The following is a 24,452-nucleotide window of genomic DNA, read 5'->3' as shown; positions in this document are numbered from 1 at the left end:
CCCCCCCCCAACCCTCACAGGTAGTTTTCAATCAGAGATTTTGAGGCTTTATTTCCCCACACTGGAATCCTGGGTTGCGTGGTCTGTCTCACTCACCAGGTGTTCCTCCCAATTTATCTGCACTTGAATGTGGGACCACCCAGTCCACAAGCCACCGCCTTGCTAGGAGTCCTCTGCACCCCAGCTGCCCATCTCCACCCCTTTTACCAGTCTGGATAAATGTTTCTTCTTTAACTCCTTGGTTGTCAGACTTACATACAGTTTGATTTTTTGGCAGTTCTGCTTGTTTTTTTGTTTTTAAATTGTTGTCCTTCTCTGGCTAAGGAGTGTGAGGAGGCACAGTGTGTCTACCTATCTTGGCTGGAAGTCCCATATATATATAGGTTTCAAATCCACTTTTTTATTGTTTAAGGTTAAAGTTATTAAAATGACACTACTCCTCTGAAGGATAGCACATTTGTAACCTCTTGCCTTCGTGTGTAAATTTTAAGTCCTTTCCTTAGTGCATATATGAGAAGTTAAAAAAAGTAATTAGTGATTTAGCAGTTCCTTGAAATCCAGTACAAAGTGTGGCTCAGATGTAAGCAATAAATTAAATCAGAGAGAGAGAGAAACTGTTAATAACAGAAATAAAATAGGACAGTGACTTCCATATAAAAGTCTGAATGAAAAAACATGGGTGAATTAATGATTGAATTGTACCAAAATTATGTTCATTCCATATAGAAGTAATAGTCTTAATTAAAAAGTGAGCTAGAAGACTCTTTAAAAATAATAGTTTGTGGGCATTTTTTGATGTTATACGGCAGGTTATTTATACTATATATTTTTAATGTCACTATGTTTTTTATTTAATTATTGTTCAAGTACAGTTTTCTGTCTTTTACTCCCATCCCAGCCCACCCCCCCACAAAAAATATATTTTTACACTCAGTCTTAGCCAAAAGCTGGAGAGGTGATTCGCAAAAATATATTTTTAGAAGTAAGTCTCCATCACTCCTCAGCCTTTTGGCTAAGATCAAGTGTAGTATCTGTTCTTATCAGTTTAATATCTGATACATCCCTTTATCCAAAAACAATATATTAAATGGGTTTTTGGAGCAGGGAGATGGAATAGAAGCTTACTCCAGCCACTCTGCAAAATGATCTGGTATTGCACTACCTCCGGGAATGGTGCACAAAAGAAAAAAAAGGAAAAAAGTAAATCTCCAAACAGCTGCTTTCTTCAGTCTTCTTATCCAGAATAACATGTTAGTTTTCATGGGAGGGGGCTTGAAAAATATCTGTCTTTCTTTATGCACTTACACACATATGTGTACATAATTATATATTTTTACATTTCTCTTCATTTACATAAACAGGTACATGTCATATGCAATATGTTAAAAAATATAGAGATCAGCCCTGGCTGGTTTGGCTCAGTGGACTGAGCACTGGCCTGCAAACCAAGGGGTTGAGGGTTTGATTCCCGATTGAGGCTCATGTCTGGGTTGCCGGCCAATGTTTCCCTCCTTCTCTTCCCCTCTCTCTAAAAATAAATAAATAAAATCTTTTAAAATATATATTATATATAAATATATAATATTCACACATAAAATATAAGATTTATATTATATATAAATTATATATACAATATAATATTTTATATAAATATTTATAATATATTATATATAAAACATTTTAGAAGAGTATAAAATCTATGGAGAAATATATAGTAAAATCAGAGAATACAGATGAATCGAAACATCCTTGGGTGTGCTATTTTTATGCATACTTACATTAGATCTATATTTATATAGTATATCAAAATAATAAAATGTCTATAAAATAAAATTCTAAAAATGCAACTGCTTTGCCTAATAATGAGTTTTTTAATTTTATAGATATTACTATTTTGCCCTCTATAGAAATTGTAACAATTCAAATTCACTCCCATAGAAAGTATGTTTTCCCACAATCACTCAACAGTGTAAATTAGCAAACTTTTTTACATTTGTCCTTCTGATAGCCTAAAAATAGTAACTGTTCTTTTAGTTTGAATTTTGATGAGGAAGATCATGTTTTCCCATTGTCAACATAAGAAATGTCCAAACTGCCCTGGCTGATGTGGATCAGTGGATTGAGTGCCAGTCTGCAAACCAAAGGGTAGCCAGTTCGATTCCCAGTCAGGGCACATGCCTGGGTTGCAGACCAGGTCCCAGTGCAGGGCACACAAAAGGCAACCACACATTGATGTTTCTCTCCTCTCTTTCTCCCTCCTTTCTACCCTCTCTAAAAATAAATAAAAGTCTTTTAAAAAAAGTAATGTCCAAACCTGTAGGAAATTTTTATGAGTTTATTTGAACCAAACTGACAAATGCTGACAAGCAAACTCTCAGTGGGTTGAGAAAATGCTTCAGAGAATAGCAGTTTTGCAACTAATATTATACATTAGAATTGAAGGAGAAGATTCAAGGGGGTTACATGAAATCCACTGATGATAGATTAATGGGGCAGGACAAAGCAAAGGGGGAAATCTCTGGGACTGGATAAAAAGTAAAACGGAGAGATTAATAAGTACTTCTTTTACATTGATGAGTACAGGACAGTTAACAATTAACACGGCATAAAGAGATGGTATTTGGGCAACAAGATAACGATAAGGGTTTCTATGGTGTCCTAAAGGTAAAGATTGACCTTTGTCAAGGAAGCTACAGGCCTAGGACGTGACTACCCACCATGACCCACATTCACTTAGGAATGTTTGTGTTCAGATTGTCCTATGTGGTTACTTTCAGACGCTGAGTTTGTAGGGCCTGCAAACTCAGGAAACCATGCTGGTTTCCCCTGAACTTGTCAGGTTTAGTATGTGGACCCTTTTCAGTCTACGCTATGTTTATAATCCAGCCATGTTTCTTTATCTGTGATTTCTCCTTTAAGTCTTCAGCCCACTTTCTTAATGTGTTGCTAATCTTTAGATTATATATTTATAAATGCTTACATGCAAGAAAATGAGCTCTTTGACATTTACATTGGTTACACAGTTGTTTTATTTATCATGTTAGATAGGACAAGGGTCTCAAGGTCTGGGGGGTTCTTAGTAAATGCTCTTCTTGCTATTTTATAATGTAGCACAGGATTTTGCAGACTCAGCTGTAAAGAGGATGAGATTGACAGGAACTCAACCTGGTAAGTGTAGCCAACTGCAAAGAAGTCAATATGTAATTAGCCTTGGCTGGTGTGGCTCAGTGGATTGAGCATGAGATTGTGAACCAAAAGGTTGCCAGTTTGATAACCACTCAGGGCACATGCCTGGGTTGCAGGCCAAGTCCCTAGTAGGGGGTGTGTGACAAACAACCACACTGTGATGTTCCCCTCTTTCTCCCTCCTTTTCCTTCTCCCTAAAAATAAATAAACTATTTTTAAATAATGTGTAATTAACTAAATAGTATGTATAAGCAATGGCTAAGCCTCCCTTCCAGGAGACAGAGCGTTAGATGTGAAAGTGTTTTTTCTCACTGCAAGTAAATGAAACTACCTTGTCTCCTTTACTTGCTGCGAATAAATAAAACTACCTAATGACAACCATGTCTCACTCTTGCATAGAGCACCCCAAGTGGCGAACCCCTTGAGTTCAGTAACAAATACAATCACAGATTCTTATTTCTTTTCATTCTTTTTTATTTTTTAAATAAAGGACACTATTGATATGTGCCTTGACTGGAGATTGAACCCACAACCTTGGTGTATCGAGATGATCCTCTAACCAACTGAGCTACTCAGCCATGGCGGATTCTTCTTTCTCTAATTTACTTCCAGTATATTCTTTCATGTAAAACATTTAAATTTTATATATGAATACAGCACCCCAGGTTTTAGGTGTGTGTCAAGATTCTTCAAAATTTCTGTTTCCTATAGTACTTTTACATTTTCATTTTAAGTCTTGAATCCATCTCAGATTTACTTCACTGTCCGCAGGAGTAGGGAAGAAATCAAACTTTCCTCCTTTCTAAATGGCTAGCTACTTACTCCAAAACAAGCGCTATTAATTGAATATGCACTCATCTGTAAGCTTGCTCTATTCTAGCACATAGCAGACTCTCACAAATACTTGTTAAATAAATGAATAGCATATATTCATATTACTCATTCTTTCTACAAATATCCATAAAGTACCTAGTAAATATGAACACTACACTAGACCTCTGAGTAACTACACTAGTTACTCAGAATCTGTTCCCAGGAAGCTTGCAGTATAAAGATGAAGACAGGCGTTACATAAGTAATCATAGAGCAATATTGGGGTAATATAAGCTTTTTCTTGCCATGAACATCCAAAAGTGCTAGATGAAATATCACCTATTTTACAATGCAGAGGTGAGCTCCAGGGAATACTAAGAAATAGGTGCTAAGCAGGAACTGAAAACCACAAAGGCTGCCCTGGTTTGTCCAGCTACATAATAGGACCTGGATTCTCAAGGAATATGAGACAAATCTTTGGGCATCTGCATTTAATTAAATTGCAAAGAGTGGAAATCCCTGAAAGCTTTTAGGAAGGATTAAGTACAGCACATGAGATGTGGGTTCTAGCATGATTTGTTCTAACACTATACAGTTATGAGCAAATCCCTTTACTCTTTTCAGCCTCTATTCCCCTTGTGTAAATTGAGAGAATTGGATTAGAATATCTATAAACTACCTTTCAGCTCCAAAAGTTTAGGGTTCTATCAGAGCAGACCTCTTTAAAAATTTATTTAGGCAGCAGTGTACATGGTGGATTACTGCACTAGCTACCGGATAACTGCCCTTGGGGTTCCTCCGCCTCCAGATTAATCTCTTTACTGATCGCTGTAACCTTTCATAAACAGGTCTGAATTTTATCCCCTGCTTGAAAATTTTGCTCTCTGTGGTTTTCAAAGGCCTAGGTTTAACAAACAAATTATTTTCATCATTTGGCTACTTTAGACAAATGCTTTAGACATCTAACATTCATCCATTTTTGTAAAATTTTTGGTTTACTTGTCTCTCCTAAGCACTGTCAACTCATCTTTGACACCTAAACATCTATCATAGGTGCTAGCACATAGCAAGAACACCATAAATATCAAATGAATAAATGCACTGAAATAAGAAGACCTGGTAAATAGAAGAATAGTACTTAAGGTAAGCAATGCAGCTCTAAACTGATGTGACAGTACTTAGAATGGAAGGGTGGGTATTAATTAGGAAATCATAGTGGAGACACAACCTATAAAACATGATCAAAGAGTGTCAACAGGCTCAAAACAGCTCTATAGAAGTCTAATGCTTAGGTACATATTTGTTAACTATTTTAGCTTTACTTTAGATGAAGTTTACTGTTAAAAAACCAACTCCATGATCTAGTCCAAATGTGGTAGGGCAGAGAAGTTGACCACATAATATTCCATAGATTGTGACCTTGCTTTCTTAATATGATATGACTATGATTTTACTAGCTTAAACCTGAGTGAGCCACAAACCTATGTGAGTAGAGTTACTTTTGGGCACAAATTAAAGAGAAAACAGTCAACTAATTATCTGTTGAATGCCTGGTATGTGCCCCAAACCTAAGGAAATAAAAGGAAAGAAAGATAATTTTAAGTGCAATTGTATTTCCCAACCCCCAAAAGGAAGATCAAGATGTTAAAGAAAGTATAGTGGAAAATGAATAATGAACTCAGTTTTGAAAGATTAACAGGGTTAATTAGTATGAACAAAACAGAAAAAAGGGAATGAGAGAAGTACGTTGGCCCAGAAAAACAGGAACCAATTGGACACGAAAAACAGATCTAGATGTTCTCTGGTTCCTTTTGTCAAACCTGTAGCCCAATTTAACATTCCTTGTGTATTTCCTGCCCTGTCTGGTGTGGCTCAGTGGATTGAGTGCTGGACTGAGAAGTAACGATGTGTCGATTCGATTCCCTGTCAGGACACATACCTGGGTTGCAAACCAGGTCCCTGGTAGGGGGTGTGTGAGAGGCAAACACACATCGATGTTTCTCTCCTTCTCCTTCTCCCTCCCTTTCCCTCCCTCTCTCTAAAAATAAATAAGTAAAATCTTTATAAAAAATTCCTTGAGCATTTCCAAGTCCAGTCAGTCCGCAATGCCAGCTAGTGTCAACAGATGGTCCTTGGCTTCAACACCATCAGGATCCTCAATTTGAGTCGTAGTGAAAAAGGAAACTTTATTCCATGCAAACAGCTCAATGTGATACAGCTGACAAGTGAAACAGCATAGCTGTTAGAAATCCCTGCGGTGAGGCCCCTCTAGGGATAGACAGCTCTGTTCTCTGGTTTGCTCTGGTGAAACGACTCTGGTGTTTCAGCTACAGCAGGAGAAATGCAGTCTTCAGTGGAAAAGGGGAAGTGTTCCCCCAGCCAGAGGGCAGCTGGCTTATATAGATGGAGTTCCTATCCCTGATCTTTGATTGGTCCATCCTTATGTAAAATGAGAACTCCAAATCCTAACAGCCTCATTGGTCCAAAAGACAATCTGTCCTGATTTGTCAAAGAGAGCCATTTTGATTGATTTATGAAGATACTGATGTAGATATAGCAGCTCTGATTGGATAGGGTAAGTCTCAGTCCTTTTGGTTGAAATAGGATTGCAGCAATTCCTTTATAAGGGCTGGTTCAGCCAGCAGAAACAGAGTGCAGGCAGGCAGGTCAGTGTAGGAGGAAGGCAGTTTAGTGCAGGCTTCTCCCTAAAGTGGGCTTTGTGTGAGAAGCCCCTGTGTAGAAATGGCTGCTAGATGCTCTTTTTAAGTTTGAGTCCTTCTTAGTAGGTATCATCTTTTTCAGGGGCCACAGGATAAATTGTCATAGTTGAATTGAAAATGAACATTTCTAGACATCATTTACATCTACAAAAATATAGCTCAGATGAAATGTAATACTTAATACAAGGCCTGGACCAGAGTGTGGGGGGGCACCTGGAGTGCATATTTAAAGAGTAAAGACTAAGACCCTAAGAGTGAGTGCCTCCTTAAAATGTGCGTCCCAGGGGCCTCTCTTGCTCCACCTAGGTAGGAGCCTTGGTCTTCTTTAATAAATGGAATTGAGGCAGATTAGTAAGAAGCCAAAAAAATTCCCTGGCAAGTACAATGAGGGAAATGAAGACAAAATAGTTTAAGGAATCGCTGAGCAATTAACAGGCAGCTAATAACAAGCCCCTATGGTCCTTAAGCAGAGACACTTAGGAGCAGATGGTTTGCATCCCTCCTCCCCAACCAGGGAATAGCTTAAATCACCCTAGTCGAGGAGGTAGATAACAGGGATCCAGTTAGTGCCATTAGTGCCAGCCAAACCTAAATAGATAAAGTGAAGGGAATAAATAACAAACAAACAAAAAGTAGAGCCAGACAAATCCAAGATAGAAATGAAGCTGACCAGAAGATGACCGCAGACCCCGCTATACATTCATTTGGATGCATCATATTGAAAATGCACATGAAAAGCTGATGAATATTCTGATTGGGATCTCCTCTAAAATTCCCCAGCTACAGAAAGCAGAGAAAAACCCTCAAGGCAAAGGACACAGCACATGCTCTCCCTTGAGCATGCTCACACCTCCATTTCCTCAGGCATATAATTTTACTTTCTCCTAAACTCTGAGGGTTCTCCTGTTGCCTAACTTTTCAGTGGGCCTAAAGCAGCAGCATCTTGGCTCACTACTGTCACTGTGACTTTTACTTCTTAGACTAAGCAGCCTCACTAGCCCAGCTAGGCTCACCATTCCTCCCCTTCCTCCCCCTCCTCCTCTTCTTTCTTCTTTTTTAAAAGTTGATTTTAGAGAGGGGGAGAGGGGAAGAGAGAGAGAGAGAGTGACAGACAGAGAGACATGGACTTTCTGATGCATTGATTGATTGATTGATTCTTGCATGTGCCCTGACCAGAGCTGGAACCCGCAACCTTGGTGTATGGGTGTGAGGTTCTAACCAACTGAGTTACCCGCCCAGGGCTAGGCTCATTCCTGTGACTATGATCTTGCTTCTTCCATCCTAGGCCCTTCACTGTCCCAAGTTAATAAACACACTCTCAAAATCACCTGAACTTTTGTCTTGAATTCTTTCCTGCAGGAAGTAAAGAGCCCACACCTTGCTGGGGCATATCCGCCTCCACTAAGTCCCTTTCCGGTGATAAAATAAGGACTCCGAAAAGCATCTGGAGTGGACTGTCGGTCTTTCCAAGTCGCACACGCATTTAAGCCAGTCAATCCATCCAAACCCCTCACAGTTGCAAAGTGGGAATTTGTTCAACAGAACTTGCAAAGTCAAATACGTTCTGATGTGACAGGCGTCCCCTCCGGAATGAGGGAGCCAAGAAAAACAAAACACCACCAGCCCAAAAGGGTCAGGAAATGCTGCGCCCTGGCTGGCATTGGGCAACCGGTAATATCCCAAGTGCCGAAGCTATGTAAGAAAGGAGACTTTCCCTTTAACAGAGGAATACCTGCCTTCCCTCGGGAAACTCAGTGGCCCAAAGTGTGCAAGTAGCGGGTTAAGTGTCATCAGCGAAAAAAGCTCCACCCTAAACAACAACAAAAACCATCACAGACAGTTGCACGCGATCCGCGGGAAGGACCTTGCGGCCACCTCTCTTGTTTCGGGAGGCTCAGGCTGGGTCCTCAGGCTGTCGGTGACCACATGCTGTGGCTCGCAGTCACAGTGAAGACTCGACCCTGCGAGGGAGGGGACAGCGCCCCCTGCCCTCGCAGGACTCACAGGGCCACTGTGCTGAGAAAGCGGGAGGAGCTGGCGGCCTGAGCAGACAGGCAGATCCGCAGACAGCCCGCGTGCTCGAGGACCCCGGCGGCGGCGCGGCCGGGCGGGAACCGGGAAGTTTCAAAGTCCGGTCGTGGAGCCGTCTGCCGCCTCTCCGGCGAGATGAAGCTGCACTGCGAGGTCGAGGTGGTCAGTCGGCACTTGCCGGCCTTGGGGCTGAGGAACCGGGGCAAGGGCGTCCGCACGGTGTTGAGCCTGTGTCAGCAGGCTCCCAAAAGTCAACCGCGGCCTCGGGCAGCGGAGCAGCCCGGCGGCCCGAGCCCCGCCTGCTTGCTCATCTCCACCCTGAAGGACAGGCGCGGGACCCGCTATGAGGTGTGTGGAGCCAGTGGGCACTGCATCCCAGACCGGAGGCGGGCCTCTCCGGGGCTGGAGCTCGTCCTGGGGGCTCGTGAGCGCCGGTCCCGGAGTCCCACCACTCCACCGGTTTCCGGGGCTTCTCCCCGGGCCCGAAGGAGGAGAGCTTTAGAGAGTGCACCCCTGCTTATTTCTCGTGCTCATTTCTGCGCCTTCGAATTGACAGGTAGCCATCTAGTTTGGGGGAACAGTAAAATAAGTGCACTTTCGTTCAGTAAATTCTGTCCCTCCCACAGAATTCTCGGTAGCTTTTTTTTTTTTTTTTGAAGGCTTTAAGGGATAATGAATAGTATCTAAGGTCGCTAGACCAGATTAGTAGAGTGAAGCGGTAACGCTTGGGTCTGCATCTTGATATTTTTATTAATGTTATTGGTTACTGCATCTCCTTTTTTTGTTTGCTGAAATGTGTAATTTCCTAACAACTTATTTCTTAAGTCCAGGACTTTTCCTTACCTGTATGGCAGTAAGTAGTAAATTCTCTAGAAACACTTGGAAGTTGAAGCAGAATATTTATTTTTCACTTGTGTTTTTTTCCCATTTGAAATAGAAGTTTTAAAGCACAGGTTTTATCAAATCTTTCCTCCTTCGTTACCAGACACTGTTATATTTGTCAAAATGACTGGACTACCCTATGTCTATAAATAAAGTTGAGTGGGCAGTTTGCCCGCCCTTGCATCTGACTCTTGACTGGATTTTATGCAGTCTCTGCATTATTTCCCTCTCAGTGTTGTACTCCACAGTGAATACAGTACTTGGTTGGGGAAAGGGGGCATTACCATCTTTTTTAGAAACACTTAGTGTTTCATACAAGTAGTTGAAAGTCTAAATAATTTTCTCCTATTGATGGAATGAGTTAATATAGTTTTTCAAATTGAAAACTATTACCCAACGTTGTAAAGGTTACAAAACTATAAAGTGACAAAAGCAAACTCATAACTAGAATTGGATTTCCCTTTTATCCCCTCTCGTCTTCCCAGCAAACCTGTCTCTTTAATGCCCAGCTCAGGCCCTGCCTATTTAAAGCCTATTTTAAAAGTCTCTAATGATATCCCTCTTAAAACTCCTACTGCACTAATAGTCAATTCCAAGTGCTAATCCTAATCAAAATTTTTATTGTAAACTGTTAACTGCAGACTTACCTATGCATAAGGTACAGTGCTCAAAACTGGGAGATAAAGTTGACTTAGACACTGCCCTTCTGAGGCTAGCAAGGGAGAAACAAACCACCACTTAGAATATAAGACAGGCTATGATAAGTGCTGTAATAAAAGTGGAAGTGAAGTATAGTATCAACAAGAATTATGATTACAGGGCCTTGAGAAAGTTTTGTAGAAGAGGTGGCGCTACAGGGCTTGGAAAATCATAGGTGCTTTGTAAACGTTTGTTGGATGGATTAAGCTGGGCCTTGAAAAGTAGGTATTAGTGCCAAAGATGGGAAGTACCTTGTACCTATTTCTCACACGTACTCTTCTGTCCCATGACTTAAGCTCTCATCTGACTGATTTCCAAATCTGTATCTTTAGCCAGTCTTATCCATTTTTGAATCTCTTACTGTTCCTAATTTAGAATTTAAACTTTATCATAGGTATGTATGCACAGGAAAAAACACTATATATATATATATATATATATATAGAGAGAGAGAGAGAGAGAGAGAGAGAGAGTATATATAGAGAGAGAGAGTTTGCCATTCTCCGTGGTTTCAGGCTTCCACTGGGGTTCTTGGACTGTGTCTCTCCTTTGGATAAGGGAGAACATTGTATCTTCGAGTTGGGTGTGTGATGTTTCATGCCACTGTCACACTTTTTTTTATACCACTTCACTTTAAGCTAAAATGCTTAATAACATTTAGCTTTTTTCCCCTCACAGAAATAGTCATGACTCACATCTGACTATCTAAATCTTCATGATATATTGGTGGAGGGCAGCAAATTGGTGGTCATCAGAGGAGACAGATCTTAGAAGAGCAGTGAAAAACATTTTTCATCTGATAAGTGTGTAAATCCCTTCTTGTTTGAATCTGCTGTCTACTGGAAATCTTAATTTGGATATGTCGCAGCATTTCAACCAAAAAATTAACTGTCTTTGTCACCCATAAACCTGCTTTTCTGACGGTGTTCTTCAATTCTTTAAGTAGTGATCTGCCCCATCTCAAAGCCTTAAAGCCTTTGTCTCCACACATCTAATATATTATTGAATCCTTTAAATTCTACATCCTTGGTATCTTTCAAATTTTCATCCATCCCAGCTGTAATCTAAACCATCATTGTTCCTTGCCAGGAGAATTTCTTTTTTTTTTTTTTTTTTTTGCTATTTGCATTTTATTTTTTTTCTTTGAATACATTTTCTTTTTTGTTTTTTTTTAATTAATTTTATTTAGTTATTTTTCAAGTACAGTTTTTTGTCTATTTTTCCCATCCCAGCCTCCCCCGCCCCTTGCTCCCCACCTCCCTCAGCACCTGGCCTATTTCACACAGCATAATGCTTTCCAGTTCCATCCATGTTGTTGCAAAAGGTAGTAGCTCCTTCTTTCTCTCTGCAGCATGGAATTCCATTGTGTATATGTACCACAATTTTTTGATCCATTCATTTACTGATGGGCACCTAGGTTGCTTCCAACTCTTGGCTATTGTAAATTGTGCTGCTATGAACATTGTGGTGCATAGGTTCTTTGATATTGATGTTTTAGGATTCTTAGGATATAATCCCAGCAGTGGAATTGCTGGGTCAAAAGGCAGGTCGATTTTTATTTTTCTGAGAAAATTCCATACTGTTTTCCATAATGGTTGTACCAGTCTGCACTCCCACCAACAGTGAACTAAGGACTCCTTTTCCCCACAACCCCTCCAACATTTGTTGTTTGTTGCTTTGTTTATGATAGCCATCCTGACTGGTGTAAAGTGGTATCTCATTGTGGTTTTAATTTGCATCTCTCTGATAGTTAACGATATTGAGCATCTCTTCATGTGTCTCTGAATGTTCTGTATGTCCTCCTTGGAGAAGTGTTTGTTCAAGTCCTTTTCCCATTTTTTAATTGGGTTGGGTGTCTTCTTAGAGTGGAGTCGTGTAAGTTCTTTGTATATTTCTTACAGGACCTCTCTACTGTTGTCCTTCCCCTATCCTATGCTCCACTCCCCCAAAGTTCATTCTTATACTGTGGTTAAAGGGAACTTGTAAAAATGCAGATCTAACCATTTGGATGACATTGTCCTTAGCATAAAATCCAAAATTCTTAGCATGGTTTACAAACTTTCACCACCCAGTCTTTACCTTTTCAGGCTCACTTACCTCTTTCACTGGATCCTTCAGCCGTACTGAACTTCTTTCAGCTCCTCACAGCTGCCAAGCTCTGTTGCTTTCAAGGCTTTGCACACATTGTTCCCTTTTGTTAGTATGCTGTCTTCTCTTGTAGTTTATTCACTTGGCCAATATGCCCTAATCCTTTAGTTCTCACCTTTAAAGTCACCATCATACCTCAAGACCAGGTAAGATTTCTTTGCTATATAAGGTTTTATAGCAACCTGTACTTCTTTTTTTTTTTAAATTTATTTATTTATCTTTAGAGGGGAAGGGAAGGAGAGAGGGAGAGAAACATCAATGTATGGTTGCCTTTCGTGCATCACCTGCTGGGAACTGGCCTGCAGGGAACCGGCCTGCAACCCAGGCATGTGCCCTGACTGGGAATCGAACCTCGATTGTCTGGTTCGCAGGCCCGAGCTCAATCCACTGAGCTACACCAGCCAGGGGGCAACCTGTACTTCTTGTCTTAATAGTTGTTATGCTCATAATTACTTTAATAACTGTCTCTCATCAGATTGGCAACTGTGTGATTACCATGCTGGTCTTATTCGCCACTATTGTCCCAAACCACCTGTCATAGTTAACCAAGCACATAATGGCGTCTCAATAAATTGTTGTTAAAGTCTAAAGCAGAAACAACATCAGTCATTAAAATTTTTTGAGCCCCTGTTATGCATCAGTCACTGTTTCGCTCTAGAGGTACAAAAATGACAAAGGAGACAAGATTACTGCTTTCATGGAGTTTGTAATCTTATGGGAGGTGTGCCCAACTCAGACTGATGGACTGAAAGACTGAAATTAAAAAGGCAAGTAACTCCTATTGACAGCTCACTACAGCACATAGGTGGAATGGGAGAAGAGGAAAATTCTCCCAAAACAGGAAATTCTGTTCTCAGAAGCAGAAAGTGTTAACTGGGCAGATAGAAAAATAGTATCTGCCAGAAGGTACATAAGAAATGTAGCTATACCCATCTGCTAAAAACAAACCCAACCAAACAGAAAACTTTAAAACTTAAAACCACAAAACACACAGCCTTAAGGACTAAAAGACAAACCAACACCTGGCAGAGTGACTGGCACATTCTAGTTGTAATTAAGTATTAAATAATACTTCATTTGTTCTTTTTTTCCATTGGTTTTACACAGCTGAAGGAGAACATTGAGCAATTCTTCACCAAATTTGTGGAAGAGGGGAAAGCCACTGTTCGGTTAAAGGAGCCTCCTGTGGATATCTGTCTAAGTAAGGTATGATATTAAAAACATTAACAGGTAGGTGGTTGGCTCTATTTTTAAAAAATAAGCTATTTGAGTATCCTGATGTCTCACAGAGTTGAATAAGGATAGATTCTCACAGATGTGTTTGCAGAAGTGATGGCTACCACAAGACATCATAATTAAAATGCCAAAGGATAAATATAAAGAGAGAATCTTAAAACAGCAAGAGAAAAGCTGAGAGTTACCTGCAAAAGAGTCCCCATAATACTATCAGCTGATTTCTCAAAAGAAACTTTGCAGGCTAGAAGGGGCTGTCAAGAAGTATTCCAAGTGATGAAAAGCAAGGACCTACATCCTAGATTACTGTATCCAGCAAAGTTATCATTTAGAATTGAAGGGCAGATAAAGTGATTCCCAAAGTAACACTAAAGGAGTTTTTTTTTTTAAAGAAGAAGAAGTGATGGCAGCTTCTCAGGTGTGCTTGTACAGCTCCAAGGGGCAGAGTCGGCCATGGTAAAGCCACCCAGGATGAGGAGGAAAACTGGGTTTGCTTCTGTACCCAAAGTGGAGTCTGAGGCTGTTCTTACACTGGAGCTCTAAGGCAGGTGGCCCAAGTCTACATTTTGCCAGCTGAATTACATGTTACAAATCGAAGTTCAGTGTAAAAAAAGGATAAAATGCAATTAGAACCTTGTGTAGGAGTATTTTATTTACTATAATTATTTTAAAAAACAAACCATTAGAATAAATTTTTTTTTTTACTCTAGCTCCCCTTACTTGTTTTCCCCCTTCCTAGAGGGTAGGAGTAATGTCTTGTTCAACCTTGCATTACCCTTAACCCCAAGCAAAGTGTTTTGCAAAAATTAAAAGTTTAATAACTTTTCGAAGTATTTGTATTGAATGGAATCATCTAGTCATACCTCTTCGTGTTCTTGTGATTTTTCATTTTCTCTTGATGTTTAGCTTATCCTTCCACTAACTCCTTCTTTATACCTAAAAACAAGCTGAGGTCTTAACAATGAAAAAACAGAAAAAACTAATTTCTGGAAAGACAGGCTATAATCCAGTGCCTCCACTTTATAACCTTTACTTTCACTGGTGTATTCAAAACACTGCCTGAAAGGTCAGTGATTTCCTGTGTATTTGCCAATCACATTACCATTTTTTTCTTATCTTTTATTGAGCTCTGTAGAATTTGACACTGGTGGCCACTCTCTTCTTAATAAAACTTTTCTTTCTTGCCATCAGTGACAGGGCACTATCCTGATTTACCTTTGGTTTTTGCAGCCATTCCTTTGTCTGCTATCTCTGGCAACCTTTTTTTCTATCCCCCAAATAAAGGCTTTATTCCAGTTCTCTGCCATACCTGCCTTCCATTCAGTAGTTCAACCCTTATTGTGGGTAACTCCCAAGTTGGTACGCTCTTTTAGACCTACTTGATCCAGGTCTCCAGATTTTCCTTACTCCACTTCACTGTATATACTGCTGCCAAAATAATACTTAGATCTTATGTGTAATTCTCATGCTCAAAATTCTTCACTGATTTCCCTCAGCCTGATCATTCTATCTTCCTTACCTTAACATCAAGCTGATATATAATTTATCCCCAAACTGTATTTCTAATCTTTTACTCTGCAAAGCTCCCACATTCCAACCAAATAGGATCACATACTTCATTTCCCACACTTGATAAATGTTCACTATTTTTTCACATGTGAACTTTAGGAAACTCCTAAAGTATCCCACCAAGTATTAGTAATTTTTATTGATGACTTAGTTCATGTACCACTTGATTAGTGATTTCTCTGTTCAGCTGGAAGCAAGCTCACTTGCTTTTGACATTTTCTGGCACTGTTGACAGTGCCATTTAGCCCTGCTTTTGACAGACAGGCCATGAATTTCCCAATTCCTAATCTTTATGAATGGCATTCCTGGGCATTTTACAGTGTACAGGGCTGTCTCAGCCTATCTCAGAGACCCTGGAGGTTTGGGTGCGTTCATCTTAAACCCAAATCCCAAGTGGAATCTTTTCGTGCCTTCCTAGCTTACTTTATATTCGTATGGTTCCCTCCTTTGAACAGTTTTATTTAGAGTATGTCAACATTTAAAAAAAAAAACTTTTAACATTTTTTGTATCTATATTGAAATTTATTTGTAGTAGAATACTAAAAATTTTATTTTTTACAGCCATTTTCAATAAATGATTGCGTCATTTGCATGTATAACTCTGTACAGAATTTGTTATAGAATGAATTAGTATGCATACATTATCTAAAATAGAATTTATAATTGTACTTTTTTTTATTTATTTAGGCCAATTCCAGCAGTTTAAAGAGTTTCCTTTCAGCCTTGAGACTGGCTCATAGAGGCTGTGATGTTGAGGCACCACTTTCACCCCTCGAACCAGTGAAGACTTCAGAATTTGAAAAATTCAAAACTAAAATGGTTATCACTTCCAAAAAGGACTATCCTTTAAGCAAGAACTTCCCATATTACCTGGAACATCTTCAGGCTTCTTATTGTGGTCTTGTCCGAGTTGATATGCGTATGCTTTGCTTAAAAAACCTTAAGAAATTAGACTTGAGTCACAACCATATAAAAAAGCTTCCAGCTACAATTGGAGACCTCATCCACCTACAAGAACTTAACCTGAATGACAATCACTTAGAGTCATTTAGTGTAGCACTGTGTCAGTCTACACTCCAGAAATCGCTTCGGAGTTTGGATCTCAGCAAGAACAAAATTAAGGCACTCCCTGTGCAGTTTTGTCAGCTTCGGGAACTTACAGATTTAAAACTTGATGATAATGAATTAATTCGATTGCCTTTCAAGCTAGGACAATTGACAAACCTGCGATTTTTGTCAGCAGCTCGAAATAAGCTTCCATTTTTGCCTTGTGAATTTAAAAATTTATCTCTTGAGTACTTGGATCTTTATGGAAATACTTTTGAACAACCAGAAGTTCTTCCAGTTATAATGCTGCAAACACCATTAACTTTATTGGAATCTTCTGCACAAACCATATTAAATAATAGGTAAGACTTAAATAGTCATAAAATATGGTACTTTTGATAGCATCCTAGCATTCTCATCATCCTCAGACCAATAATAAAAGTCTTTAACCATAGCTATGCTCTGTATAATCTGACCCCTTGCTATGGTGGCCTTTTTGTTGCACCTAACCGCTGCTTGGAATGCTTTTTTTCCAGAAAGTCTCATAGCTCACATTCTCACTTCATTGAGTTTCCTGCCCAGGAGGCACCCAGAAAAGTCTTTCGTGAATACCTATCTAAAGTTGTACCCCCACCCCCTTACATTATTTTTTTTCTTTTGGTCATAGGATGTATTACCTGGCATTACATTTTTTTCAACATTTGTTTTGTGTCAGTTTTTCCCACTAGCTAAGATCCATGAAGGTATGGACTTTGTCTTATTCTCCACTATTTCCCTAGTGTCTAAAATGTGGTATCCTCAGCACTTGCCATATGTTAGGCATTATTAAATGTTGGGAACCGCCCTGCCTGGTTTCAGGAGCTGTAAACCCCCATGGCTAAGGCTAAGTGAGCCACCTTCAACCTTCAGACCATAAGCCACTAAGGAGACAAAGGTTATCTCCCTGGCAGGAGCGCTGCTTCTGCTCCTTTTTCCATAACTGGCCTCCAGTGCATGATCAGTTAACCAATGACAGTTAAGATTCCCCAAGGCAGGACCCACCTAAGACAGGCATGATCACGTGGAGGCCCCAGGGAAGAACTTGGGGGACTATGGAGAAAGGGGATGATGGTCCCTTGCCCCTCAGCTTTGATGAAGCCTGAGTCCTCATTTCTCCTAATTCGTTGGCTATCTTGCCTCCTCTGCCTGATTTAAGCCTGAAACAATGACAGAGGGCAGTGCAGCCCTGTGCTGGAAAGGGTCGGCTCCCAGGGTGATCAGGCCTGAGAAAGGATATATAAAATCCTGTGAAACCTGCTTTGCTAAGAATGCTCTTAGTTAAATGATAAAGACCCAAGGCGGAAATGAGTTTGTTTCCCAAAGTTTTGTAGCCTTTTAGCTGATAGACCCTGACTCAGAAGAAGCCCCCATAGTTCTTTGTATGCTATCTACTGTTTGATCCTTACTGTCTGACACTGATTAATGAGCTGTACCTGTATTCCTGCACAAATTAAACCCAATAAAAGCCTGTCTAGGTAAGGGTCAGCACGCTCTCCCCTTGAGAGTGTGGTTAGGCCACTCCGAGGCACTCCCCTTTGAGGGAGTAGTCGTGTCGTCCCTTTTCCTCCACAGGACTCAGTAGTCCGTGTGATTTTTGTCTCATGTCTCATCTATGACACTGTGGGCACTGCGGGCCAGTGCACGCATCAGTTAAATACTTGAATGAATGGCATTATTTTCTTTTTCTTTCTTTTTTTATTTTTATTTTTATTGTTGTTCAAGTGCTGTTTTCTGCCCTTTACCCCCATCTCAGTCCCCCTCACCTCCCTCTCATTTCCACCTCCCACTTGGTTATTGTCCATCTGTCCTTTATACTTGTTCCTGCAAACAGTTCACCCTTTTCCCCTGAAATTCCCCCCCCTCCCCTTTGGTCACTGTCAGCCTGTTCTCAATTTCAGTGTCTTTGGTTATATTTTGCTTGCTTGTTTTGTTGTTTAGGTTCTTGTTAAAGGTGAGATCATATGGTATTTGCCTTTCACCACCTGGCTTATTTCACTTAGCATAATGCTTTCCAGTTCCATCCATGCTATTGCAAAGGGTAGGAGCTCCTTCTTTCTTTCTGCTGCATAGAATTACATTGTGTAAATGCACCATAGTTTTTTGATCATTTGTTTACTGACAGGCACCTAGGTTGCTTGCAGCACTTGGCTATTGTAGATTGTGCTTCTATGAACATTGGAGTGCATAGGTTCTTTTGGATTGGTGTTTCAAGGTTCTTAGGATATAATCCCAGCAGTGGAATTGCTGGGTCAAAAGACAGCTCCATTTTTAGTTTTCTGAAGAAATTCCATACTGTTTTCCACAATGGCTGTATCAGACTGCAATCCCACCAAGAGTGCACTATGGTTCCCTTTCTGCCACAAACTCTCCAACACTTGTTTGCTGCTTTGTTTATGATGGCCTGAATGGCATTGTTTTTCAAACCATGGTCTCCTGACCAGAAGCATCAGGATCTTCTAGGAACTTGCTAGAGATTCAAGTTCTTGAACTCCACCCCAGAACTACTAAATTAGAAACTGTAAGGGCGAGGACAGTTATCCATATGTTGATAAATCCTCTGGGTAGTTCTAATGCACTTTAAATTTTGAGAACTCCAATCTGGCATTGTGTGGTTAAGTATGGTCTTTGGAGTCAGACTTGGGTTTGATTCCTGGCTTCACCCCTTAATATGGCTTTAGCAAGTTATTTAATCTCTTCTATTCAGTGTTCTCATCTGTGAAACAGAGTTGTGAAGATATTGAGCTAATGTAATACCAAAGCAGTTGGCACATAGTAGGACTCAGTAGCTGTTGGGTCCCTTTCCTTTGCCTTCATGCACTAACTGAAATTGATTTCATGAGACGCTGAACTCCACGTATCCATTTTGTCCATGCTTCTTTCATTACTGAGTGCATATAAAATAGTAGCAAGGCCATATTTCAAAGAAGAGATTCTTAACTTTTTTTTGGCGGGATACAAGCTCTTTAAAAATAAAAATAACTGCCCTGGCTGGTGTTGCTCAGTGGATTGAGCGCCAGCCTGTGAGCCAAAGGTCGCTGGTTTAATTCCCAGTCAGGCAGGGCACATGCCTGGGTTGTGGGCCAGGTCCCCAGTAAGGGGTACAGAAGAGGCAACCACACATTGATGTTTCTCTATTTCTTTTTCTCCCTCTACTCCCCTCTGTCTAAAAATAAATAAAATCTTTAAAAATAAATAAATAAAAACAACTGATCAAAACTATGGGCCTAGAAAAATGCACGCAAAAACATACACAGAATTTTCCATACAACTTTATAATGTTCATGGACCACACTGAAATCCAGTCCAATCTTCCTTTCTCACTATCCATAGCATAAGAATTCTTATTTTAAAGCAGTGGTTCTCAAACTTTACTTCGCATTTGGAATTACCTGACGAACTTCTAAAAATTTGACTATTAGTTCCTACCCTGGACTTACTAAATCAAAATGTTTGAGAGTAGGAGCCAGTATTTAAACCCCAGGTGATTCTGTAGAGCTAGGTATGATTAAGAACCACTGATTCACACCAGTGCTTCTCATCCTTTAATATGCATTCAAATCACCTGAGAGTCTTGTTCGATTGTTTCAGAGGTCTAGGGTGGAGATCCTCCATTTCAAACAAGCTTTCTGGTGAGGCTGAGGCTACTAATCCTGAATCACACTTTGATTACTAAGGCTCTAAAAGTAACTAAGGATTCATACTATCCTTAAGGCAGTGGTTGTTAAAATTTGAGAGTGCATCAGAATCATGCTTATTGAAATAAGTGGTTATTAAAGCAGATTGCTGGATTCTTTTTCACTACATCTGGAGTGGGGCTGAAGAAATTGCATCTCTTAACTAGTAGTTCTAAGGCAGGGGTATCAAACTCAGTTTCACCAGGGGCCCCGTGGTTGCCTTCAGAGGGCTGAGTGTAATTTCAACTCCTTAACAGTTAAGGAGTAGTTACATTTATACAGTCTTAAAATTATTTTGGCCCTTTGAAGGCAACTGTGAGGCTGATGTGGCCCCCTGTGAAAATGAATTTGACACACCTGCTAAGGAGATGCTGCTTCGGCTGTTCAGAAACCACACTTTGAGAACCACTGGCTTACGGCATTGACTCTTACGTAAGAATTAAAAATTACTAGCTAAATGACAATACATGTAAGTGCCTAGAACAGTGCCTGGCTTATAATAGGTCTCAATAAATGTTTAATATTTACATTATATTTACTATAATAAATACATGTAATTTACTTACCTGACAGTTAAAATCAGTGTTATCATTAGCTGTGGAAGAGCTTTTAAATAATATAGATTAGAAATATATATGCTTAGTTTCTACTTCAGACTAACTAGTTTGAAGTTGCCAGAGATGGGCAAAAAAAGGTGACAGGATTATGAAGTAAAAATTGGTATTTACAGAATAGTCATGGGGATGTAAAGTACAGAATAGGGAATACAGTAACCGAAGAACTTATATGCAGGACATGGACAATTGTGTGGAGAGTGCCTATGAGAGTTGGGGTGGGGCGGGGGTGGGCAAAGGAGAAAAATTGGGACAGCCGTAATAGCATAAACAAAATATAATTTAAAAAAACAAAATATATAATAGGCAGAGCAGAAAAAATAATTAGTGCTGAATGATTGAGCATTGTAGTACTTTTTTATTTTTTAAACTTGATCTCCATTAATATCCTTACTAAAATATAATTTTGCATGTTTCACTAACCTTTACTAAAGTATAATTTTTGCATGTTTTCAGCCCTCTTTTAAAAAGGATATAAACCCAAAGCCATGAGAATAATACCTATTTTCTATCTGTTGGCAAATTGTTTTAACTACTAGTTACAAAGTTATGGTGTATTAGAAAAATAGAACTTTAAATGATGTCACAGTTGTTACCTGTTTCCTTAGACTATAACAGATAGGTGGAAGACATTAATGTAGATATGCAATAGACACTTCCTGGCACAGTTTTTAACTTACACAGGTAATAATGAATTAATACATGTGGAAAAAGTGAAAAATTGTAATTTTTTCAAAAGGTCAATTCCAAATCCCTTACAAAAAGTAAACCACTATTTCTGATTTGATGTGTATCTTTTCAGACTTTTTAAAAAGGGTTTTAAACTCTGAGTTGGTTTTATTTATTTGCTGAAAAAGATCTAAACACCTGTTATGTGCCAACCTGGGCTAGGAACCATAGAAACACCTGTGTAAGGGAGACTGAGTTGCACAGAGCATTGTTGCATTTAGGGGGAAGGAGTGGGCAGTGGGCAGGCCATCTCAAGAGACTCTTAGTTTTGTGTAGATGAGGGTGAGCACTTAGACTTGGTTTTAATTGCATTGGACACCACTCAAGTTATTCAGGAGGGTGAATGATTTAAGTAAGTTAAGGCAGCCTTACTTGCTTAGCAAGTAAAGTAAAACTAAGGCCCCAAACAACGTGTTTTAAATGTTTTACACAGTTTAAAATTCCCTTTTGAATAATTGATGTACCTAGGAGAGTACGGTATATGGATTTATTGAAATGTTTCTTCACAGGTAGAACTTAGTTCTCCCATTACCATCATGAGAATTGTATGACAGAGCTATAGATTTAACTTACCGTGTTATGCTGTTTATACAGTATAGTTATATAAAGGACAGGTAATTCATTCTATTCAATGGATTTTACTATTAAGTGGCAGTGCTTGAAAGATACTATATGGAGTGGTATAGATCCTCTTCGGTTTACAATAAATTATAGTTTGGAATATCCTGTTTTTTGAAATATTTTCCCCATTACCCAGTTTGTAAGATGAAACAATATACTGAATCATTTAATTAATAATCTTTCATAGTTATAATTTAGTGCTTAATAATTCATATCTAAATACATTTTAAAAATATTTTTTAAACATTTTTTCTCCAACAGGATTCCATATGGCTCTCATATCATTCCTTTCCACCTTTGCCAAGATTTGGATACTGCAAAAACCTGTGTTTGTGGAAGATTCTGTCTAAACTGTTTTATTCAGGGAACAACGACCATGAATCTACACTCAGTTGCTCATACTGTGGTCTTAGTAGATAATATGGGTGGGACTGAAGCACCTGTTCTCTCTTACTTCTGTTCTCTATCCTGTTATGTAAATTCCTGTGATATGTTCAAATAATAAATGATACCACAAAAAGAAATTCTGTTACAGATCAGTTTGGGATTCATTTATGGTTTAACAAAGTTGGAGAAAGGGAAGCTTTTCTGTATGCATGCTTGAGGGCAAGAATGTGTTACACTTAACACTTTGTAACTGTAAAGTCTTAATTTCATTAAAAAATTTTATTGTGGGGTGATCTCATATCAGTTTATTGCATATTGTGTTGATTTTAGCTTAGTGTTTCTGGAATGGGTTGTGGGGTTATCTTTTAATGTTAAGCATACGGTGATCTCAATCACTTCAGCCATAGAATTTCTACCAACTTATTTTCTATTTCAACTAAAGCAGTTGAGATTATGAATACAGAATATATTCCTTGGAGAATTTATGTGGTCTAAATTATAGGGAAAACCTTTTGGTATGAAATTGCATGTTTTTAAGCATACTACCTTTTGTGTTTTTTCGCTGTATTAGTCTACAGATGGAATTTTATATCCACCAAGCATAAAGTAGGAGTTGCTTTGGGAAGGATTTAGGCTTTTATGAGTTTTATAATGTCAATCACACAGTCTTTGTATTTCCAAGGTTTCTGGGGGGTGGCAGTTGAACAAGGTTTTAGTTGGGTAAGAGGAGCAGAAAAAGGTTACATTTTACTGACATTCTGTATTATGGGGGTCCTTTTTCTATTAAGTTTTTTAATTTAAAAAGTGGTGGCAATACAACAAAGGATGAGAATTTGAACTAGGGCAGAGGAAGTAGAAAAGTAACGAACTTAAAAGTCATATAAAATGGCATCGGTAACTGTTCCTTCTATTCATTCCCACTGCCCTTCAAATCAGCCTCTCCTAGATCACTAATAGACTCATAACTGGTTTCTCAGAACAAAGGAGAGCAAAAAGTTACTGGAGGAAATCTCTAGAATTTATACATTATTGCTCCATTGGGCTTGTAATTAGAGGTGGATTGAGGGGGCCCAAAAAAAACAATTATCTTCTGGGGGGGTCAGGCCTCTTGTAGTACACACTTCCCCCACTAGGTGTTCTAGGAACCCATCTGTACCAGTGTGCCAGCTGGTGTTGTGATAGGCTGCATTCAGCTTCAGTGAATTTTCCTTTGAAGACTCTTTCCACCTGCCTGCCCATTACATGATGTGTGACTTTGGGGGCCACTTGTCCACACCCAGATGAGTATTCAGCAATTTTTGACCAAAAATGGCATGACCCCCATGCCCTATCCTTTCTATTTACCCCATCTCGCCCTAGGCAACTTTTGTTTCCCTGGATGAAAAAAGTCCTCCATAGGAAACATTTCACCAGTGTGGGAGAGGGGAAACAAAAAATGGCAGAAGTACTAACATGCATCAGATGGTTAGTGCTTTGAAGATGATCAAAGTTTAAATATGTGAGAATACACAATTTTTTATAAATTCTGGTTTTGTGGGGATCCCCCTCATATACAAGACTATTTCTTAAACTGAAGTAACCTGTCTTCCTAAGGCATTTATTTGGGGCATCTTTTTCTTTTTTGAAAATACAAATATTCTTGAACAGATACTGTTTTAAATTTCTATTAAAACTATGTACATTAGCTCCAAGTTTCTTCTCCAAGCTGATGGAGGCAAGGCATTGGTCCAAAGTAATGATCCTTTGGACAATGTTACATTTATATTGCTAGTGATTAAATTCTTCCTCTTAAGTCCTTGTATTATTTCTAGATTATTTTTAAAAATTATATATAATGCAAACATGCCTTAAATAGAGCAGTGACTTATCTGGTACCGACTTTGTTCCAGGTGTTTTATTCAGAGTATTTTACTCAATAATTACAAATCACCCTGTGAGGGATACCATGAACCATATCAGAGGTTTTAGGTCCAGGCATCATACTACCTTCTAGAGTTAATTCAATTTGGTCTCTAAAACCAAGAATTCTGTAATTAAGTATCTTAGGATTTTCTAAACAC

The 24,452-nt window shown here is 39.2% G+C and overlaps 1 protein-coding gene and 1 non-coding gene across 4 annotated transcripts; both read left to right on the top strand.

The window, feature by feature from the left end:
- The first annotated feature begins 992 nt into the window (after window positions 1–992).
- On the top strand, window positions 993–1,184 carry LOC119036792 (U2 spliceosomal RNA). The gene has a single exon (XR_005080062.1). It is a non-coding gene; the product is annotated as a U2 spliceosomal RNA (small nuclear RNA).
- Window positions 1,185–8,570: 7,386 nt separating this feature from the next.
- On the top strand, window positions 8,571–22,678 carry LRR1 (leucine rich repeat protein 1). Of its 3 annotated transcripts, none has more exons than XM_037128708.2 (4): window positions 8,571–8,909; window positions 13,587–13,685; window positions 15,969–16,690; window positions 22,267–22,678. In XM_037128708.2, the coding sequence occupies exons 1-4, from the start codon at window positions 8,886–8,888 to the stop codon at window positions 22,505–22,507; spliced, it is 1,086 nt and encodes a 361-aa protein (XP_036984603.1). In that variant the 5' UTR covers window positions 8,571–8,885; the 3' UTR covers window positions 22,508–22,678. The 3 variants fall into 3 exon arrangements, with proteins under 3 accessions (XP_036984603.1, XP_036984602.1, XP_036984604.1); XM_037128707.2 differs by having other exon boundaries at window positions 8,571–9,098; XM_037128709.2 differs by lacking the exon at window positions 15,969–16,690 and having other exon boundaries at window positions 8,571–9,098; window positions 22,267–22,425.
- Window positions 22,679–24,452: the final 1,774 nt, after the last annotated feature.

This window comes from Artibeus jamaicensis, unplaced genomic scaffold (assembly GCF_021234435.1).
Source record: "Artibeus jamaicensis isolate MK-2021 breed Jamaican fruit bat unplaced genomic scaffold, CSHL_Jam_final scaffold_286, whole genome shotgun sequence".
NCBI lineage: Eukaryota > Metazoa > Chordata > Mammalia > Chiroptera > Phyllostomidae > Artibeus > Artibeus jamaicensis.
Note: the sequence above shows the minus strand (reverse complement) of the source record. Positions and strands in the feature narration are given on the sequence as shown.